The sequence below is a fragment of the Equus caballus genome, unplaced genomic scaffold, assembly GCF_041296265.1.
Source record: "Equus caballus isolate H_3958 breed thoroughbred unplaced genomic scaffold, TB-T2T haplotype2-0000448, whole genome shotgun sequence".
Classification (NCBI taxonomy): domain Eukaryota; kingdom Metazoa; phylum Chordata; class Mammalia; order Perissodactyla; family Equidae; genus Equus; species Equus caballus.
The window spans coordinates 835,414-857,644 of NW_027221892.1; the positions used below are offsets into that span (position 1 = coordinate 835,414).

Sequence of the window (22,231 nt, forward strand, 5' to 3'; positions counted from 1 at the left end):
TCGGGGGAAAGGCGCTGTTGGTGCTGAGACTCTGGGGCAGAAGTGAGCGTGAGCAGAGGAGGTCAGAAAGCTGCCCAGGCGGCTGGAGGGAGCCTGAGAAGCAACAGGAGCTGCGGCAGGGGCGGCGGTTAATGGGGCCAGACCGGGGAACCCGGTAGTCTGCGTTCATTTGGGTTTCTCTCTCACAACACTGCTCCCAAAAGTTGCACCTCTGAAGTACGAATATTGAACTTCTCCCGGTTTCCGTGGTCTAGGCATTGGGCACGGCTTAGCTGGGAGCCTCTGCCTCCAGGTCTCCGTGAAGCAGGACCTTCAGTCTCAACTGAGGCTAGACTAGGGGAGGATTTGCTCCCAAGTCACTCACACGGGTGGTGTCAGGAGTCATTGGGACTGAGAGTCTGAGTCCCCATGTGACTGTTGGCTGGGCGCTCCCTCAGATCTCGCCTCCCTTGGCCTCTACATAGGGCAACTGAAATCATCGCCACTTGCTATCTCATTTCCAGAAATGTGACAGAGAGAGAGCGCAAGAGATGGAAACAGAGGGGGAGATAAAGGGAGGGAACTCAGGAAAGCAAGCAAGAGGGAAGTGACAGAGTTTTTGTAATTAAAACTTGGATGTGACATTCCATCAGCTGGGCTGTATTCTATTGCTCAGAAACCAGTTACTCAGGATGTAGTGGTTCCACAAGGATGTGCACAGCAGGAGGGAGGGAGCGCTGGGAGCCTTGGTGGAGGCTGCCCACCACATAGGCCGACAATGAGGCGCTTGGGTCTGGTTCTAAGGCCAACAGGAGACTGGGAAAGGTTGAATGCTAGTGAATGACAATATCTGAATTTCCTCGAACTTCCAACCCTTGAAGGTGCAGAGACCTGACAAGGAGCCCCCAAGGGGCAGTGACTTTTCCCAAATCACACGGCTGGAATCCAGGCCTGTTTGGAGAGGTATTCCCGACTGCATCCACCCCTTCTTGTAATTCTTCCACCTCTAAGTTCGGGGACCAGACCCAGGCGGCACCACCTCCCAGATATGGGAGGCGTTATCACATGTCCACCCGAAGACGTCCCTGGGAATGTGTTTCTAGCGCCATCCCATCGTGCAGGTTGGGAGACTGGGGAGGCCCTGAGAGGCACAGTGGCTTTTCCAGGACACAGAACTGCTAGGAAAAAGGAGATCCGAACTGGGCGCTCTCTCTTCAAAGCTGGGGCGCTGGTTCCGATCCCAAGGAGCTGTGGGGAGGGCTGTGATGGAACTTTCTGTACAGCTCGGGAGATGACACGGGCAAGGAGGGTGAGCGGTCAACAGCCCCGAGGGGGCTTTGGGTGGGTCTGATGGAGGGAAGGGCCCCCCATCCTGGAACCTTGGAGACATGACCTCACTTCCTTGGCGACCGACCCCAACAGAGCTTAGAACTCTGGTCACCAGGCAGCCATTTTGTACACATAGCCCATTTGACCAGAGACACTCGACACAGGAGGATGTGTTCGTGTATCCCCTCTTTGCGAGGCTCTGGCGCACAGAGAGCCAACAATGACAGTCTTCTCCAGCGCTGTCGACACTGGCTGAGACCGCACCTCCAAGACCTCAGGCCATTCGGAAGAAGGAACCCTCAGGTAACACAAGGCAGCCCAGGGCGGGCCACTCCGGGTCAGGCCACAAGTGTGATCCCACCCTCCCATGCGGGCAGCCCCACACCCCTTGACCCTTATTGTGTGTGTGTGTTGGCGGGCATGGAGTGACGGAAGGCAGGGATGAGCGTGGAGCTACCCTGGACGGGAGCAGACGGTTAGGGCTTGGAAGCCTGGCGGTATGTCGTGTTCATATCCCAGGTGGTGGCTGGCAGGATGGAAGGTGAGTGCTGGGAGCCAAGCCGCCCTACCCGTAGGTGAATCCCAAGCCCGTGAGGTGTCATCTCATTCGCTCCCTGTCTGGAGGTCTATGCGGATGCCCCTCTGTCTGTGCTCGGTGTGCGGGAGAGTTTTCCCCCTGTGGGCAAGTGCAGGCAGGCCCCTGCTACCTGCCGCCGCGGCCACCGGACGCTGTCTTTGCAGAGCTCCACCCAGGAGATGGTCCAGGAGCTGGCGCATGGGTCCTACGGCTCCATCTCCCTGGACAGGGGGCAAGTGCAGCAGACCACCGACCTTGCCCGGGGCTGGACTGAGGGGAGAGTGAGTGACACCCGGGGCCCTGAGATCACCGGGGTGTGTCCACAATCCAGAGTCAAATCTGGAGCCCTCCCCTGGACCCGCCCAGGGCTTTCCCACTGGAGTGTCCCAAGGGCCCAGTCCCAAAGGAATCTGGACTTCCACGCCTCCTCACCAGCTACCTAGGAGGGTGGGAAGTCGCTCTTTCCTAACCCCAGGCGGAGTAGACAAAACACTGATGTTTGCGCTTCACACTCGGCCAGGGGCATCTTTGAAATCTGCCATTTTCTGAATCTGAAACCTCTGTAACGAGGGTCTCAAACCTCCCTTTCGTGTAAAAGAAAGAAAAACCAGCGTCCTTTCTTGTAGTCAGCCAGATCCTCACAGCGTCTGTCTGCCCGTGCACTGTCTCCCGACTGGGGAGGGCTGAGGTTCCCACCAGACATTTCCCTTCATGTCAGGAGCACATGAAGCCTCAGGTGGGGGAGCGGGGGAGTCCTGCAGCCCTGGCTTAGGGCGGTTCTCAGTTCCGACCCACAGGACCCTGAGCAGCCACTTGGCAGCCCGAAGCTTCCGTCCTCTCATCTCTAGAATGGGGATGTTTGTGTTGGATTCGCTGGTCAGTGCTCTTAATGCACGCTTTGGTGCGGGGCGGTCTGTCCTTGCCAAGCCAGCCAAGTGTCCTGAGGAACTCATCGTATAATCCTCCCCCCGCCCAAACTCAAATTGGACTTTTCAAGCCTGGAAACCGGTTGGCTGTGGGCAATCCTGTCCCTCCTCTGCACACATCCCTGAGGGGCTCACAGTTCCTGGGGGACCTCCAGACCTTGACTTCCTGGAGGTTCACGCTGGTGCTGGTGACTCTGTGTCCTTCCTCATCTCACCCAGCGCGGAGAGTCACTCGGGCAGCGGAATGAGGCCTGCAGGATGCGGGCCCTCCAGGCAGGCCTGCTGGAGAGGCTGCCGCCGTCCATAGGACCAGCCTTGGCGCCTCGAAACATGGCCAACGTCACCACCATCGTGTTTGACTGCGCGGCTGTCCTCACCTCCCACGGGGTCCTGGACCACCTACTTGCTACGTGAGTGCCCAGCCCCTCCTCAGCACAGTGGTGACTCTGCCCACTGCCAGCTGTGTGTCTTGGAAACGGCCCTCCATCTCTCTGAGCTTCGATTGCTCCTCTGCAAAGTGGAGTGGGAGAGGATAAACTTCATCGGGTTCTGGTGGGCACGAATGGGATGAGCCACGGCAGGTGCTTCCCTGGGGCCTGGCTCTACAGAAGGGGCTGAGAGACGTGCCGTGGTTGTTCCTGGTTATTCTTTCCCTCTCCCCGATGAAGAGCAGTCTGCTCCCCCATCGCTGGGATGGGGCCTTTCTGAGTTTGCAAAGGCACACGGAAAGCACTCTGGCAGGGAGTGTGGGATTCCATCCAGCTGGTCGTGGGGCGGGTCCTTGGAGTAGCCAAGGAGGGGTCTCCGGGGCCGCAGAGGGGCCCCAGGCCCACTCAGCTACCGGGGATGCTTCTGGTTGGAGTTCATTCGAGAACACTGTATATTAAGCACCTGTGACATGCGGGAGCTTTAGAGACACTTGGCACAACGCAGTGAATGAAGCAGACACAGCCCCTGGACCCCCGCAGCAGCCTGAGACTCAGATAGTCACACACCATATCATCCACAGATCCTGTCCCCCGCCTGTCCCAGGGGATGCCCTCCTATGCTCCTTTACGACTGGAGGCCTCTTCCCACGTTCTCATGCGTGATGGACCCCAGCGCCAACTAAAGACCTGAGTGTTCTTTGAGTGCCAGACGAGGGCCTCCTGTCTCCACAGAACAGGGCTGGGGGAGAACAAGAGGACAGAGGACTGTGGCTGGGGCGGGCCCGGCACAACTCTGATCTCACTCATCTTTTGATTCCTCTGGGAGGGCTGAGGTCTGATGGCTTCTACTGCAAGGGGATAGGAGTGAAAGAGAGCTGTGGGTGGGGTCCCAGAGCCCCTGGGAACCAGAGGGGAGGCTGGCTTGAGCTGTTCCCTGGCGACCCATCCCCACCACAGTCCCGTCTCCCTCCGCTTCCCCTTCTCCATATCCACCCCTTCTGACCAGCACCAGCAGGCCCAGAAGAGAAGGGGTGTTAGCGAGCCGCTCACACATCGGCCTCAGTCCTCAGTCCACTTGCACAAGGGCGTGGAGGGCTGGGCTGGACTGTGTCCAGCCTCTTTGCGAGAAGAGTGGCAGTGGGAAGAAGAGACTCACACAAACCCCGTGTTCCACCTGCTGGATGAGCAGGCCTGCCACTGCCAGGATGGCCACACAGGAGTCAGCGCCGGGGTGGGACTCCCCCCTGGTGGAAAGGGGCAGGCACAGGGCCCAGACCCAAAGCAGGGTGCCTTGGGAGGACAGTGTGGAAGCGACGGCCAGGCCTCTGGCTCTGTGGCCCAACTGCTTCCGCCCAGTACCGCGTCTTCTATGGTGGGAACCTGGCTGGACCCAATGCAGGATTTCTGGGAGCCCACGCCCTTTCCCTCTTTCAGGATGCGGCTGGCCTCTCTGCGTGTCATCTGGCCTGGGTCGCGCCTGGGAGGCCCTGCCTACCTTCCCCAGGTCCAGCTGCAACATCTGGGGCCCAGGAGGGCAGAGCTGGAAGGTGAGGGCACAGCAGTCTGGGAATTCTGTCTGCGGTGGGGTTCACGGGCTGGGGTTCCCTTCAAGACAGCGGAGTCTCTCCTGTCTTGTAAAGTCGGGTACGTAGGTGAAACTTTCTCTTTCTCCCGCTGCAGCGCCAGTTCCAGAGCTCCTGCCGGCTCTAGAGCCAGAGCAAGGGCCAGCTCCGGGGCCAGAGGCAGCTCCAGCTGTAGTTCCACCGTCCGCGCCGGAGCTGGAGGCGGCCTCACCACCAGCAGCCTCACCTCCAGCAGCCTCACCTCCATCGGCCTCTCCAGGGCCGGAGCGAGCGCCATCAGCTTCAGCCCCAGTGCCAGCTTCTGAGCTGGAGCAAGATGCGCCATTGACTTTTGGACGATCTCTGCCTCCAGCTGCCGAAGTCACCGCAGAAGCGAGCGCCGAGCTGAGAGAGGAGAGGCCTAAGCTGCTGGACTTCCCTCCGAAGCTGGTGGCCGAGCAGCTGACCCGGATGGATGCGGTGAGCAGCGGGGCTCTTGGGCTAGGTGGGGCCCGCCTTGGTGGGCCATCAGCTGCCCCAGACCTCCTGTTCCCTCAGCCGCAATCCAACGATGTGGGTGCAAGTCACAGCTCCCCCACTCACCCACCGGGTGACCTGGGCCACCTTCTGGCCCCCAAGTCCTTGCTGTCCCCACATGGACAGTAGAGAGCACACCAAGGGCGGGCACCTGCTGGGCAGAGTGGCTGTGCGGATGGATGAGGTCGAACAGAGAGGAAGCGGGGCAGAGAATAGCCCTCTGGTGGGGGAGGGAAGCTCACTGGAGTGCTGCCAAGTCCTGGGTCACTCACCCATCGGCCCAGGAGGCCTCAACAGCCTCCGTACTTATTAGACACCTAGTGCGTCCTTACCTACATGGAAGACAGGCAAACAAAGCCCATGGTTGTTGCTGCCTCGGGGGAACGTGCAGCTGAAAGGGGAGTGGGACCAGGGGGTGATGAGAACGGGTGGAAGATGCCCCTTGAGATGGGCAGGTGTGAGCCGTGTTCTGGTGCTTGGGGGAAGCAAGACTGGGCTGCGAGCCAATGGGACTTCTCTTCCCCGCCCCTATTGGGTCCTCGGTCATCCTGCGCTGGGCGGCCTCAGCGGACACAGACAAAACCCAGAGACTCCCAGAAGCTTCAGGCCACCTCCTCAGGTTCCTGAGCTGCAGCTGACCAGTGCCTCCTGCCTGGGGCTGCGGGGGCCTGCAGACTCTGAGCTCGGGTGTGGCAGGGTCAGGTGACAGTCCCCATCCTCCCCAGGAGCTGTTCAAGAAGGTGGAGCCCCGCCACTGCCTGGGTTTTGTGTGGTGCCAGCGGCCCAATGGGAGCAAGGAGTACCTGGCTCCCACGGTTCGGGCCACTATCAACCAGTTTCTTCACGTGTCCGGCTGCGTCATCACGACGTGCCTTGGGGACCTCAGCATGACGGCCCAGGACAGGGCCAGAGTCGTCGAGCTGTGGATTCAGGTGGCCAAGGTCAGTAGCGGCAGGGCCCAGGGAGCCCCTCCCTGGAGTCAGGGGGACTGCCCCTTCTCCTCTCGCAGCTTTCAGCCTTGAAGTCGGTGGTCTGGGCCTCGGCAAAGTCCTAGGCCCCTTGCTGCCAAGGGCCTGCTGACCTTGAGTGCTGGTCCCAGTGGTGGGAAGCTCCCTTCCCGCCCTGGGTTGAGCTAAAATCTTCCTGCCCGCGAGCGTTACTCATCAGCTCCCAGGTGTGCCCTCCCTCGCTTCCCTGGGCATCTGCCTCATCCAGGACAGCAGAAGCCCACGAGGGGACACAAGCCAGAGGAAGCAGGGCTCCAGCCCGCCGTCGCAGCTCATTCCCTTCCCTTCCTCAGGAGTGCCGAGTCCTTGGAAATTATGCGTCCCTGCGTGCCATCGTGTCTGCTCTGCAGAGCCCCTCCATCAGCCGTCTGCAAAAGACATGGGGACGAGTTGCCAGGTGGGTAGGCCGTGCTCCATCCAAGCACCACCAGGGCGGACCAGACATCCCCCGTGCGACTGCCATGGACCCCTCATTCAGCTAGGACCATCTGGGAGGCAGCGGACCCTAGGGATGGGGACTGGCCTCCTTGCTCGGGTCTCTGAGACTCTCTGAGACCCTAGGCAGTGGCTCCCCCCTTGTCACATCCTGGATTGAGCCACACTGGAGATTTCCAAGGGTGTACTTCGCAGCAACGGAGCCCTCATCGGCAACCAACGCTGTTAGAAACAATGTGCTCAGTCGGAGTGGGAATGGAGGCCCCAGGTGACCGCAGGAGAGCCTCCACCCGAGTCCCACGGTGACCTCAGAGCTCCGAAGAACCCGGGGAAAACCCTCGTCCAGGCCCCAGGCCCTTTGAACCTTCCGGGTTCTCAGCCAAAGGCATTTCGCCTTCAACCGCCCCGGGTTTTCTTTCCTCCTTTCCTCTCCCCTCAGGAAGAGCTCTCGAAAGTTGAAGAGGTTCGTCAAAGACCAGTGGGTGAGCAGGAGGCAGCTGGTGAAGGTAAGACGGAGGCTGCACATCTGGAAGGAGGGGGAGCGAGAGGGGAGGGGACCCGGCAGGATGAGCTTTGGTTCTCCTGTCACGTGAAGTTGGTCAGGAAAAGATGGACAGGAAGAGGGATGTGCTAGCTCCATGGGCAGGTGGGGGCAGTTTGGGACAGGAGGCCAGGGGCATGGGATAGAATGGTGCGGGCTGGACTGTTCCAGGAGGCTGAGGACCTGGCAGAAGGTGCCGGTGTCTGGCTTCCATGCTGCTCCATCAGCTGCCCTGCATCTTCCTCCTGGCCACTGGCTGGAGCGAGTGGGCGGGCTTCCTTTCTTCCGAAGTCAGCCCAGTCTGTGCTCAGGAAGCCAGGGCCCCACTGCTCCTTCTGTCTTCACTGTGCCTCGCAAGAAGGGCACCCTGCCTGCCTGAGGGATGGGCACTGCCGGATCCCACGGGCCGGGGGCACTCAGGGGCTTCCCAGCCTTGGGACGGACACTGGACCTGGGACAGATCTGTGTCCCCTCGGTGACTCCCCACTCTGGCCCCTAAAGTGGGCGCTGCAGACAGTCCCAGTGGGATGCTCACCCAGGTCCTTGTTGGCGATGACATGTGCCCCGGAGGGCAAGGGCAAGTGCCCAGGGAACTGATGGCTTCTTCAGGGATCCTTCCCGCCCAGACGTCAGAAGTTTCCTCGTAAAACAGAAAGGAAATGCCACCCCGCAGTGCCCTGGTCGCCCCCTCCCCTGCTAGTCAGACGTGGCATTCGGGGTCCCCATCCTGAGCGGATGAAGAAAGAATTCTGTGCAGGGGAACTCCCTGAGGGGATCCTAGGGAGCTGAGGGCTTTAGCAAGGCCTTGGCCTCGGCCTGGGATCAGAGACTCCTGGGCGTTGGGGCTGGCAGAAGCCACTTGACCAGGCCTCCTGAGACACCTCATCTCCCTCCATCCGTGGCTCGGCCCAGCTGGGGGCCCGAACACAGCCTGAGAGTCCCGAGGACAGCACTGTGGTCAGCGGCTGGGCAGAGGGTGGTGTGAAGGCAGAGGAGACAGGGGCCTGTGGCTGGGAGGGGGAGCAGCCTCTCCTCTGGGGCCCCCTGAGCAAGTCCCTGCCCCTGTGTGGGCCTTGGTCTCCTCATCTGGGAGCCAGAGGGAGATGAGCCGTGGTGCAGGCCTCACAGTGGGTGCCGAGGCTCAAGGGTGGGGAGGAATGTGGGGAGCTTGGACCTGGCTCCAGAGGCAGGCTTGAGCGGAGAGCAGTGATGACGGTCAGGTGACGCTTGGGCCTCAGGAGACTGTGGGAGGCAGACAGAGTTCGTCAAACCTTCCAGACGAGGTAACAGGTTCAGGGAGGCCTGGGCGGGCCCAAGGTCACACAGGAGTGAGTGTTGGAGCTGGGATGGCTCTGGAATCAGAGCACCCTGGAGGCGGGAGCCGCAGGGGCACCAGGTGACTGGGGCCACATGTCCAGGGTCCCCGATCTGGGAGGGGTCTGGGAGGACACTTGGAGGGGAGCGTCGGCTCACTGGCCCTGTCAACACCCTGGCAGGAGGCGACCTCTATGTTGACCAGCCTGGAGACGGGCCCCACAGGTGCCCAGAAGGTAAGGGTGCCTGTGGAGGAGGGGCCCAGGAGTCGCAGGAGAGGGGACTCCCCTTCCTAGCCGGAGGTCTCTACCAGCAGAGAGGGAGCCTTTCTCCTCCAGCCCTGCTCCTGGTGCCACAGACCTGAAATGCCTGCATTGGAAGTGACCAGGAGGAGGCCTGGAACGGATGGGCGCACAACGGATTTGGGACAGGGAGGGGCGGGGACCACGTACCCTGGGTTTTGCCAGAGCCGGCTGCTGGGAGGTGCCTGGAGGAGTTTGGGGTTCCTGGAGGAGAGAAGAGGAGGAAATTGGGGGGAGGCCGCCTAGGTGGGTAGCTTGGGCTGGGCAGGAGGCTGGGGTGAGGAGTGGAGGAGAGGTCTTTGACGGCTCCTGAGAGCGGGATCTCATCACCGTCTCCACCCCGCTGGCACAGGGGCTCATCCCCTTCCTTGGCACATTCCTCAATTACCTACTGCTGCTGGACACCAACATGGAGGATTACCTGGAGGTGAGTGAGCCTGGAGGTGGAGCTGGGGATCAGGATTCGGAGATTTGGGAGGAGAGACTTGCACTGAGGCCTGAGCTCACAACCCTTGGCAGAGTCCTCTCGTGAGGGCCTCACAGCCACCCCGGGAGCTGGGTGTCATGGCCATCTTAGTGATGAGTGAATATAGGATCCAGGTGAGCCGCCAGTCCAGGCTGCCTGACTGCGGAGCTGCTGGAGGGTGTGTCTGAGCTGGACTCAGCCTCTCCCTCAGGCCCCGCCCCTGCAGGGAGTGAAGCCAGGCCCCTCCAAGGCAGGAAGCACACGAGTGGCTGAGCATCCCTTCCTGCCTGAGGCCTCAGTCTGTCTGTCTGTCAGAGAGGGCTGTCTTAGAATGTCCCTGAGCCATAGCCCCGTGGCCTCCTTGCTCTGGAGCTCAGAGTCTTGCCCGGGACCCATTCCCGTTTCTGGTAGCGCCTGCTCCCTGGTCGACCCTGCTGGTAGTGCAACCTGAGAAAGGGTGGAGACGGGGGCTAGCTATGGGCTAAGGGGGCTGTTGCTCATGGGCTTTGGCTCTCTGCCTTCCAGGGAAATGAGATCAATTTTGAGAAAAGGAGTGAGGTGAGCAGCTGTGGCCTCCCCGTGCGGAGGGTGGGGCTGTGGCAATCAGAGACTCCTCCGGGGAAGACCTTCTCTGGCCCGATGCCTTGGGCCTTGCTTTCCTTGGGAGAGTTCGGCACCCAGAGCTGGGAAAGCCGTCCCATTGGTGCGTGGGGGAAGGGGCTGGCACCAAGGACACCTTCCTGCAGGAGGAGCTATTTCAAGCCAACTGTGAGAACGAGCAAGTCCTGCACGGAATTGGAGGGAAGGAGGGTTCCCATGTGGGCCAAGACCCCAGACCAGCTCCTTGACCCTCTTCTCACCTGTCTGAGTCCCCAGCACGGTCCCCCACCCAGGCCCCGTCTGCATCATGTCCTTTCTCCCAGGAATTCAAAGTCACCGAGCAGATCTTCCTGCTCCAGGAGGCAGTCCATCTTTACCACATTGAGGCTGAGGAGCGATTTGGGGCCTGGTTCGAGGCCATGGAGCCCCTCAGCGAGGATGAGAGGTGAGGCGGGGCAGGAGTTGGTGAGGGCAAGGCGGACTCTCTCTGATGGCCAGCTCCAGGGAGCCCGTGCCCGTGGCTTCCGGGTCAGTCCCGGGGCTTGTCGCATGGTCACCCGTGGGGCCCTGGGACTCCAACTGCTGGCCGTCTCTGGGAGGGTCACCTGAGGTGTGGCTCCCGGTAGCTGAAAAGTCCCCTCTGTCCTTTAGCTACAGCCTGTCCTGCCACCTGGAGCCCCCACAGGAGAGGGCCGGCAAGATGCGCCGGTTTTTCCTGCCCAAGAAGAACCGCGCGTCTCTCAGCTCAGGGCTCGGTGAGTGTCCAGACAGGCAGGGACTGAAGCCAGGGGCTCCGGAAAGCTTCGGGCTAAGCACGGGCCTAGGGAGATGGACAGCCGGCACGGGGATCCCAGCTCCACTGCTGACCAGGCCTGTGAGGGACAATTCCCTTGACCTTTGTGGGACTCAGCTTCCTCTTCTGTGAAATGGGTGAAGCGAAATGCCAGCTCCCATGTCAGGGACAATGGGGTAGTGTTGACTGAACACTCAGGACAAGGTTTGGAGCAGAATGCAGTGGGGCTGAGGTGTTGGGCTGGGATACTGGTGTGACCCCCCCAATCATCAGTGTCTTCTCTTCAGTCACCAGACCCCTGACGCAGAACCCAGCAACAGTGGCAGATCCCGGTCCTTCCAACAGCTCGAGTGCAGCCTGCTCTTCAGCGGCGGGGACGCGGCTGGGAAACACGCGGGGCCCCAGGCCGGCTCCTCCCATGCTGATGGGGAGAAGAACATTCTAAGCCTTTTCCTGGGAGCCCTGGAGCCCAAGAGGGAGGGGACGACCCCACCCCACAGGCCTGGCAGCTCCACCCCAGCGCCTGTTTACCACTTGGGAAGGGGCCGTATTTCTTTCGTGTTAGTAGTTAGTGCCAGTTTTGAATTTGATGTTAAAATCCTGTTTCTGTTCCAGCCTGCGAGTCACGGTCTGGTTCTTTCCCCTCCTGTGCTCGTGTCAAGGAGACACAGACTCTCGCGTTCCTCCTGGAATGAAGAAATCTTGCAGGGTCTCGGCTTATTGTATGTGAGAGAAGGGAGAAGGGCCAGGCCCCTCCCTGGATACTGAGGGACACCTCCGCGCCCCCCCTTACTCAGAGGACGGCTTCATTTCAGTGTGGTTCACGTGGGCCAGGAGCAGAGACAGCACCCAGAGCTCCTGGCATTTAGAGGGTGGAGGTACTTTCACAGGCAGAGCAACAACCACTGGAATGCGGGTGTCTTTAAAATGGCACGGGCCAGCACCACGACCTGCCCCAGGACAGTGGCTGCTTTTCCACCCCTTTGGAGGAGAGGCCACGTTTTCGGCTTCTCTTGTGGAGGTTCCTCTTCACCAGATGTTAGGAACTTGTCGTTTTCTAATGAGGCTCTGGACAGCAGCAGCTCTAAGTGCAGAGAACGATGTAAAAGCTCAAAACGTGCATGTGGAGGGTCAAGGCCGGAGAAGGTCATGTGCAGATGGACTAAGGGCAGGCAGGACCCTCCCTCCCCCGGCCCCTCTGGGGGCTCCATGTTCACCCTTCACCTGGATTGGAATCCTCTGGGATCCTGGTCCACGGCTCCGAATTCCTTTCCCTGCAAGTTTGGTATCCAGGGGGACAGATCTGTGATGCAGCTTTGAAGGCTACATCTGGGCATCCTTCCCGACGCATCACTGCTCCTTGTCCACCAGGATTTCCTGCCTCCGTGCACTTCCTTCTGCAATTCTTGGAAGGGCAGAAATTCCCTCGAATGCCTCGGCCTCTCTGTCCCGTACCTCGTGGCCACTCCTCCCTGGCAGGGTCTGACGGATCACGGGTGGAGTCTGCTTTGCAAACATTAGATACCCTAATCCTGGCCAAAGAATGACCTATACTCTCCCTCGCTGCCCAGGGTGACATCTGGGCCCCTGTGGTTCTGAGGTGTGTGGTCTCAGGCAATCACCTGTTCACACACTCAGGCATGTTGTTTCTGACTCATCCTAACGGGGCAGGAGGACCTGAGCCTATAAACCATGCAGCCCCTCGGAGGGCTGTGTTCTCTTGCCCAGCCTTATGCTCCGTTTATGGTGTGGGTGTGAACCTTTCCCGTTGGAAGCTTTCAGAGATGAGTCGTGAGAGGAGGGTGGTTGAGGGGTCCAGCAGGGAACGCAAGCAAACGGATGACGGGTAAACACAGCCTGACAAAATTAAAACACTTAAATGGTTCCAGTCTGGTGGTGAGCAGACACTGCTCCGAGCTCACTCCAAGAACCCACCCGGTGACCAGGAGCTAGAGGGTTACCACCTGGCATTTTGAACGCCCCCCCCCACCCCACCCCGGGAAAGACCCTGTAAGACTAGGACCACAGGAAGTGCTTGGCCCTTCTGAGTTCTCCCCTCCTTTCTGATGGCTGCAAGTGTCACCCAGACACACAGCAGCGTGAACCCTGCCAGGGAGGCCTCCTCAGTACGGCCAGCAGCTGAGGAGAAATGCTGGTTCCCAGCAGCCCAGGCCCTTCTTGGTATGGCACAGCCATCCAGGAAGGTGACTTTCTAAATGGAAGCCGGAGCCGGCTGTACCTTCCCGCCACAGAGAAAGAGAAGTGCCAAGTCCCAAGGCTAGTCCAGGCCCAGGAGGAAGACACCGTGTCCAAGGGGTTTCCCTCACAGGGCCGTGAGGCTCCTGAGAGCCGACCCTTTGGTTGCAGCGCTTTGTTTGTCATGAGCCTACCAGACGGCAGAGGACAATAACTCGTTGCCTCTTTGGGCTTCCAATGGCCAAAAATGAACTGATCGCCAACAAAAAGAGGCCCACATGTGCAGCACGTGTATCTCATCAGTCTTTATGTTACTTTGATATAAATTTTAGAGAGAGAGCTATATATATATGTTCACTCACACACAAATATATCATGCACTCTAACTTATTCCAAACAGAATCAAGAAATAATACTCATACTCCTCAAATGCACGGTTTTGCAGCTGGTTCCCTCTCGGTAGCTGGTATTTATAAGCACCTTCTTCCAGGACCCATTTCATCTTCCCTTCGCCCTCCACAAACCCCGCGGCTGGTCATGGTGCTCTGCCTGGTTAGGGGACCATAACCTGCCTTCCTGAAGGGTCTGGGTCATGGCAGTCCTACCTGGATTGGATTCTGCTCATTCCCTGGGGACTTCAAGCCCAGGACGTGCTAGCCCACAAAACGCGGTCAGGAATCTCCTGAAGTCCACACGTGGGCTTCCTCCTCTCCAGGCTGAGGAGCAGAGGGAAGCCCGAGTCCCAGAGGAACACGAGGGCTCCAGACAGTGTCTGCTTTGCATGTCAAGATGGAGAAAACTCAGGGGAAACTCTGAGGGTGAAGCAAGGCAGTCCGTTGTCATCATTCTCTGCACTGAATCCACCCAGACGGTTCCAGCAGAGGCTCCACAACAAGCAGCCCCAAGCACCCAGGCGGGAGGCCGGCTGCGCTGTCCTGCCTGGGCTTGCCCAGTACATGCATGGTCTACATATTTTGCAAATGACCACAGCTGAAGATGCCCAAGGGCTAAGATTCACCCTGAGCTAACATCCATTGCCAATCTTCCTCGGTTTTTTTTTTTTTTCCCTTGAGGAAGACTAGCCTTGGGCTAAGATCTGTGCCCATCTTCCTCTATTTAACACGTGGGATGTCTGCCACAGCATGGCCCGATAAGCGGTGTGAATGTCCACAACCGTGACCCGAACGTGCCAATGCCGGGCCTCCAAAGTGGAGTGGGCCAGTTTAAGCCCTGCGCCACCCTAGGTTATTTTAACACATCACTCTCAGAAACTGATAAATCTGTCACGTGAAGGTAAGCAATTCTAAAGAGGATTTCCATAATACTGCAAGCTCCATCCCTCCAATAGACAATCAAGTCCTAACAAGCAGCGGTTTATTGTCACGTTGCTGATGCCGGAAAAGGTCTCTGTTGACAGCACGATCCCTCAAAGGCCTTGTCCATTTCTGTGAATCCAATTTCCAGCACATAGAGATCTAAAGATTGAGGCAAATGTGGTCTTTCCTCCTTGCAACTCTGAATTAACATGCAATAAAGAGCAGAAAAATGGAGATCTGGAAGCAGACCTCTTATTTGAGAACAGAGATATACCAGCGCTTTTGAAATGATCTTTGGAGTCTACCGGAGTATTGCACAGAAGGAATGATCCATTCCGACTAGGTAGGTTTTACTGTGTCGCTGTGAGGGCGACAACGGAATCATCCCGCGAATCGGTAACTCTCTGTGACTTTCAAGCGCAGATAAATAATATACTTCGGAAAGGAAAATGCGAGAGCACCGTGAAACGGAAAGCCCTCCTTGCTCTACTCAGCTGAAATCCAGTCTCTCCTCCACAAGAAATCCCTGTCTATGCTTCCTACGTCCCACAGAGGAGTTTAATAAAAGAAAAGGATTGGTATGTCTTGAAGTTGCAAGAGCTCAAGCAAGAAAACGTGGGACCCTTCAAGGAGACGTCAGTGAAGTGCCGGGCTCCATCTCAGGGGCACCAGCGTCTCCTCTCTTTCCTGGTGCTGTCAGCACATCCTTCTTGGGCGCTCACTTTCTCTGCCTGGCTGCTGAGCCTGTCCACAATCGCTCTCTCCCGCCCTCTTCCCCGTCCCCTCCTGTTTGCTCAGATCTTCCACAGTCACAAGCAATTGTTGGCCGTGGAGCTATGGGATGCCCAGACCAGTTCCCAGAATCATCTCTGCCAAATCTGAGGAAGGGCAGGGGTGTGTATGGGACTGGACGGGGCACCCCATGCGAGCGCACCCCGCAGGAATTCACCTCTGCTGCAAGGTGCAATTTTGCAAGGCTACGGCAAGTTCCAAAGGGCTTGCCACTTCTCTCCTGCCAGCAGACCTGTTGGGGCTGGTGCCACGTGCTCTCCCAGTGACCCCTCACTGCTGGGTGGGATGGCATTCTAGTAACTGGCCTTCTGAATATGTAACTGCGCATCCTCAAAGAGATGGGAATTCTTAATCCGGGCTTTGGTTTGGGTTGATTCCCACGATCACGCAGCTTCCTCTGCGAAGACTTGACCATCATCACTTCTTTTCCTCTCATCCTGTAAAAGTAATCATGAAACTGGACCCAAATGAGAAATGAAGCATGGCTTCTTAGGACAATTATCTCAGTTTCCCTGTACTTCCACCCTTCCTCTCTCCCTCTGGAGCTCTTCTGACCTGTGTCCCAGGACATCGTCAAGCAGATTTGGGTCAAGGACAGAAAGCTCAAGGTCAAAACTCAGGACTGCTCCAGATCAGTTTTCCTCCCCCGTCTCGTAACACCCCCTCCTTGTTTCAGTGTGATTTTATTCTCTTTTATTGCTCTTGCCATTCTCATCTGTGCAAGTCCTGGCACTCTCTCTGAGGACACGTGATCCCCCAGCTTACTATAGATCCCAATTCCCATCCTTTCTGTGTTTTCTGACTATTCCTTTGGTTAACCCATTGGCCAGTTGTTGCTCTTAGCCTCTTTAGGGTCTAAATCAATTGTGACATTATCAACTACCCCACTCTTAGCGACTCACTCCCAGGTCCTGACATTTACATAACCCAAACGATCATGTTCACAACTAAATAAGTTAGAGTCCAGCCCCATGGCTGAGTGGTTAAAGTTGCGTGTGTTCTGCTTCAGGGGCCTGAGGTTTGCGGGTTCAGATCCCAGGTGCAGACCTACTCCACTCATCGGCCACGCTGTGGAGGCATCCCACGGACAAAGGAGAGGAAGACTGGCACAGATGTTAGCTCAGGGTAATCTTCCTCCTAAATAAAGAAATAAACCCTTCAGAAAATGTATTCATCCACCACAAATTCCTGATTTCCAATATGTCTTCAAACATTCATACAGAAGATACCTGTTCCTTCAGATCGGAAGTGATGCCAGATCACCATGTCCTCACTTTAATTTCCTCGTGGACCTGTCAGTCCTACATTCCACGGACTGTGATCTCAATAATTTCCTTGAAATAATCAAAAATTCCTTACCACTCGTCTTATTTGTCTTGTAAAACTGGAAACCCGGGAGATCCTGATTATCTGATTTGCCATTCTACTGCTAGTCTTATGATAACTGCTGAAGAAAAAGCACACAACACGATATTTTGTCATCACCATAAAGACAAAATCATCTGCATCAACTGGGAAGCATCCATAATGCCTGGACATTTTTTTTTCTTTTTTCATCTCTCGGGTCAATAGCAAAAACACCAAGGCACTCAGTTAACAAATGGGCAAAGGAGTAGAATAGCCATTTTTCCAAAGAAGACACACAAATGGCCAACAGCCACATGAAAAGGTGCTCAGCATCACTAATCTTTAGGGAAATGCAAATCAAAACCACAAGGAGATATCACTTGACACCGGTTAGGGCGGCTATTATCAAAAAAAGTAGAGGTGACAAATGTTGGTGAGGTTGTGGAGGAAAAGGAAGCCTTGCAACTGTTGATGGGAACGTAAACTAATACTGTAATGATGGAAAATAGTCTGGAGGTTCCTCTAAAAATTAAACCTAGCGTATAATGTAGCAATCTCACGGTATTGTGTTTTGTACTTCGAATTTCTAACAGAGTATATATTCTGTTAAGTGTTCTTAAAGCAAAATAATGATAATAGTAAAGGGGGTGGGAGAAAACTTTGGTAGATGATGGATATGTTTATGGCCTCGATGGTGGTGATGGTCTCATGGGTGGACACTTATGTTCAAATTCATCAAGTTGCATACGGAAAAGTATGACATCATTACCGATTCTTCTGCACCTTAAAACACAACATGTCCTCATCCAGAAAATGAATATTGACTACGTCTGGGGACAGACGTTAGTTAGACTTATCGTGGTGATTATTTCACGATACATGCAAATCATTATATTGTACAAATGAAACTAATATAAAGTATATGTCAATTATACCTCAATTAACAAGCGCACACATCATACAAGACTATTTGAACACTGTAAACGAGTTCAGTGAATCCCTGAAACTATCCCATCCCCAAATGTCACAGGAAGCAAGGAGGATGAAGTAAGATGGAAAGTTGTTGTGCAAAGCTGCATGCAAATTAAAATCCTTTAAGTTGCGTTCAGCTGCTGTCACTGCAAACCAAGACAAGCATGGACAGTCCTTGGTGAGTCAGCTTCCGGTCAGCTCTTCCCCAAGGCCCGGCAGTCATGCGCCCCTCCCCTAGTGGGTCACTCTGCTCTGTCCTCCAAAGTGGCCAGCAGGAAACCCTGGTAAGATTCTGGAGGACAGCCGCTTTCTATCCTAGATACTCACGTTTTAACAGACACTCGAGATGAAATGTCAAGACTTAAAAGCATAAGTGTCTATTTGTGTAGTGTAGGGTATAAGGGAAACCATAGGAGGTCTTTTCAGCATCTCTCAACTCATAATGCAAACATAGCCCTGTCTTCAGAAGGACCGTCCTTGGTCTTTGGTGCAGAGTAGGGCATGTCGCAGGTGGCACGAAGGACAGGTTGTAGCAGCACTATCCTCACTCCAACAGAACTATCTCACTGGACATGACCCCGTGGGTCTCCAAAATAAGTTACTGAACATAAAGAAAAAAACCTTTCTTGAGAGGGGCAATTTTACCGATCAAGGGAAAACTTCTGAATTTTCGCATCTTATAACAAATAAATGATATGTCCTATTCTATCCTAATGAGGTAGCATGGGTACTTCCATAATAAATACTTTTCATTTTCAGTTCAAACATGCTCAGCTGCTTTCAAAAACCAAAAAACCAAAACAGAAACCCAGGCATGTAAAATTAAGTGTTTTAACTTGATAAAGTACTAACACAGCAGTGGCTTCTAAGGGAAGAGCTTTCAAACGAAATGATCATTTTTGGTAATGACCGTAGAAGATGGTGCTATCGCTGTGAAAGGATGGAACCAATCCAGAACGAGCCAGCTTTTGATTAAGGACAACGGAATTGAATCAGATGCCAGAAATACTCACTTGGAAATCAAAGTCCCATCATCATCCCTGGAAGCATTTCTGGAACTTTCCCTTTGGACACAAATTTTTGTCTTCCAAAGGAGCAGACATAATACAGAGCAAATAGCAGACAGAGGAAGATGAGTCCCAGTTTGCCAGGCACCAAAAGGGAATTAGTGGCCCTGAGTCACATCTCTAGGAGCCCCACTGGGTGAGGGCTTTCACCAGGACCACACATGTCCACTCAGCAAGGGGAGTCCTCAGGGATGTTCACCTTACTCCCCAGCCCATCGAAACTGAAACAAGACAACCCAGAGAGAGAGAGAGAGAGAGAGCACATGTTAAATTCAATGAGTTGGGGGGCCAGCCCCACGGCCACGTGGTGGAGTTCCCGTGCCCCGCTTCAGCAGCCCAGGGTTCGGATCCTGGACAGGGACATGGCACGGCTCATCAGGCCATGCTGAGAGGGCATCCCACATGGCACAACCAGAAGGTCCTACAACTAGGATACACAACTATGAACTGGGGAGGGGAGGTTGGGGAGAAGAAGAAGGGGAAGAAGAAGAAAAAGATTGGCAACAGATGTTGGTTCAGGCGCCAATCTGGAAAAGAAACAAAAAAAATCAAATGAATTGCTCACGTAGGGCACGCAAAGCGTCTAACTGTGAGGTGAAACAATGGAAAAACAAATTTACTGGCCTCCTGGCAGGAACCTTGTTCTTTAATGAGCACAGGCCTCGTGCTTCACTGTCTCATCCCCTGGGATGATGCTGTTTGGTGCGACAGAGGATGAACTTTCCCTGCAGAGGTCAACATGCATTTGTTTTTATAAAATCAGGATTCTGCTCTCTACTTTCATATCTCGGTTGTCAAATATCCACTGTGATTATAATCATTTTACTATTATTTGAGACAATTTCAAAGGTTACACAATATGCAATCAAAAGAATGTCCTAATTTGTTCCACAGTGGCCTGAAGGGAAAGTCACCAGACAACAGGCGGGGAGGGAAGGCTTACTTCAGCAGCAGTTTGAACAAAGGGATCTCGGAGGACCTGACGTTTTGAACTGAAACGGAGTATAGAGTAGGAATACGTGTGTGGATCCTGGGGCGGAGATGAAGGGTGACTGCTCAGTGTGCTGGCAGCAGCAGTGCTTGTTCTGTCAGGTGGTTCTGAGAGTTTGCGTTAAACATCACTCCCTGGATGTCAACTGTAGTCATCAGACGAGATCGGAGACCGAGAGGTGAAGGGGTGTCTAGTTGGCGAGGGGGAGTTAACAGCTTCCGTTGGAAATATGTTTGCTTAAGGTGCCTATAACATACACCTGGAGCATTATAGCTCAGAAATAAGATCTGGACGTGGTTTTTAGACATCGTCATCATAGAGATAACAGTGGAAGGCATTGAAGCAATAGAAGAAATGCACAAGAGTACTGAGACAACGTAGGGTCAATGGAGAGAATAGGGCTCACATTGAGTCCTGAGCTTTCGCAATAGTGTTGTGTGAGAAGGACCCTGTGAAGGACACCAGGGAGTGTGAGCTGGTTCACAGGCAGTCAGGAGCCTGAGATGTCGAGAAACGGAGGACAGGGAATCATTCCAAAAGAAAATCGTGGCCCAGTTCTGCGTTTGTTCCAAGTAATAGAAAGATGCAGAAACACTCTTTGGATTTAATTATGGGGAGATAGCTGTGATATTATCAAGATTGATTAATACACAGACCATTGTCTGAAGTGTGGGGGAGTGAGGAGCTGGTAATTCCATGAACACTGATCTTTCAGGTTCATTGTGAAGGGGAAGGAAGACGTGGGGCGAGAACTAGAGAGAAATGGGTTCAGGAGAGGCTGTTGTTTCAACAATGAAGAGATTGAATGAGTGAAAGGAATTCGATGGGGGAGGGGAGGGGAGATTGCTAGCAGAGAACATGACGTTTGGAATCAATAATAAAACTTCTCTAGAGAGGAGGAAGAAGGGAGACAATTAGGCTAAACCAAGGATCAAGATGAATTTTCAATGGAATCAGGAGAGGAGTCATTGATGGTTAAGAATGGTGGGATATTTGTAGACTTTGCGGCAGTGAGCTCAAGTATTTCTTGTAATGATCTAACTCATCAACATAGCAGGAGATGACCCCCTTAGTGGAAAGTGAGGGGAAAGGCAAGAAGTTTTTAGATTGGAAAGGCTCGGTGAAGGTCTGAACTGTTTCTGAAGCCCGGAAGGACGCACCAACTATCACGGCGCCGTAGGATGTAAAGGGAAGGAAAAGGAGGACATGTCGCTTCTCTCCTGTCAGGATGTGTGTCTGCTGGCACAGCCTGAGCCAGCAGCTGGGATGGCTGCTTTGTGTCCTGAGAAAACAGGGTCCGAGGTGGAAACCTACACCGAGGACCGGGCCGGGCAGTTCTACGGGAGATGTGCAGTGACATGTGGAGAGCCCGCGCTGCTCAAATCACAGCCTAATGTGCTAATGACATCTGAATCCCCCAATACACAAACACGCACTGTGGTAATGTCTGGTAACACCAGCTAAATTGACAGGAAAAATGTCACAGCTCAGTGTCATGAGATGGACACTGAGCATCCTGGCTGCTAGAGTATTTCGGGTCTTCGTTGTTGTCAATCTGGATGTTTCAGACATGCATCTCTCTTCTCACCACTGAGACTGTGCCTGTCGCCTCCTACTCAACCTCTGAGGCCCCACTGTGATGCCGTCGTCTTCCCTGACGCTTCCTCCTTGGCTGGTTCACCGTGTGCTCTCTGTGCTCCTGACGGTTTGCCCCTCTTTAGAGCTCTTTGCACGTGGACCCAGAGTTATTTCTTTACCCTGCATCTTTCTGGCTGGTTTGTGAGCAGGGTCTGTCTCTTATTCATCTTTGCAGCTCTGTTCTTCCACACAAGAATGCCAGCAGAAGTTGAGGGACATACCCTAAAGGGAAGACTTAGTGATTGTATTATTGGCGGTACTTTGATGTTTTGTTTTGATTTTGGTGAGGGTGCTAGAGGGTGGACTGCCAATCAGTGACAGTCCCAATCGCTCAGTGCTCAGCTTATTATTTTGACTTGAATTTTACTAATGAGTTTGTGTCATTTACTCAGTATACAACATGCTTGATTGGGCTAAATGAGGAGAATTCCATAACTCAGGACCTGCAGGGAGGCTGATGCATGCACAGCAATCTGCAGTACTGTCCCCAAAGTGGGATTACACAAGTCTGGGCAAAGTCCTCGGAGGACCAGGAGTGGGGGCCCAAGGAGGATGTGGTTGAAATCCAGAACAGTGATGACATCGCTTCACATTTTGCTCCCTTGACACCCTCAGACCTCAGGGCTTTGCTGTCTATGATCATTCTCAGAGTGCTGGGAAGCCCGTTATGTATCGCACTACTGCCGTCCCCACTACTGTAGATTTTGGTAGAGTGTTTACCTTGGCTTTAATTGCGTCTCTACAGAGCCAGCCACCTGGTGGTCTGCTCATGTCGGGTCACACTTGATATTTAGCCTTTTGTGGTCAGAGACAGCGCTGTCCTGTGTATTCATTCCTCTGGGGCCTAGAACACAGCAGGTGTCCAATCACTAGGTGGAAGGCATCCATCCTCATAGAGCCTTCAACTCTGTGCTTTGTAATTATCAACTTTAACAGAAAGATTTGAAAGTACAGTGCTTCGCAGTAATTTTCTGATATTGTCAAGAAAGACTGTCCCACCAAGAATATGAAGCGTATCTTTATGAAGTGTCTTTACTTGAATGGGGATTAAGTTGGCTGCCCTGGAGACATTTTCCTGTCATTTCTGTTCGTCTACTTGCTAGTTGCATTGTATCT

General features: G+C 54.6%; 1 protein-coding gene across 1 annotated transcript; it reads left to right on the top strand.

Moving 5' to 3' along the window:
• The first annotated feature begins 1,405 nt into the window (after positions 1-1,405).
• On the top strand, positions 1,406-11,410 carry LOC138922051 (ral guanine nucleotide dissociation stimulator-like). The gene is made up of 14 exons (XM_070258888.1): positions 1,406-1,611; positions 2,050-2,166; positions 3,031-3,221; positions 4,674-4,786; positions 4,920-5,281; positions 6,064-6,279; positions 6,639-6,742; positions 7,220-7,286; positions 8,818-8,871; positions 9,290-9,364; positions 9,929-9,961; positions 10,327-10,448; positions 10,655-10,758; positions 11,084-11,410. Exons 1-14 carry the CDS (start codon positions 1,477-1,479, stop codon positions 11,239-11,241), a joined length of 1,851 nt encoding a protein of 616 aa, XP_070114989.1. The 5' UTR covers positions 1,406-1,476; the 3' UTR covers positions 11,242-11,410.
• The last annotated feature ends 10,821 nt before the right edge of the window (positions 11,411-22,231 follow it).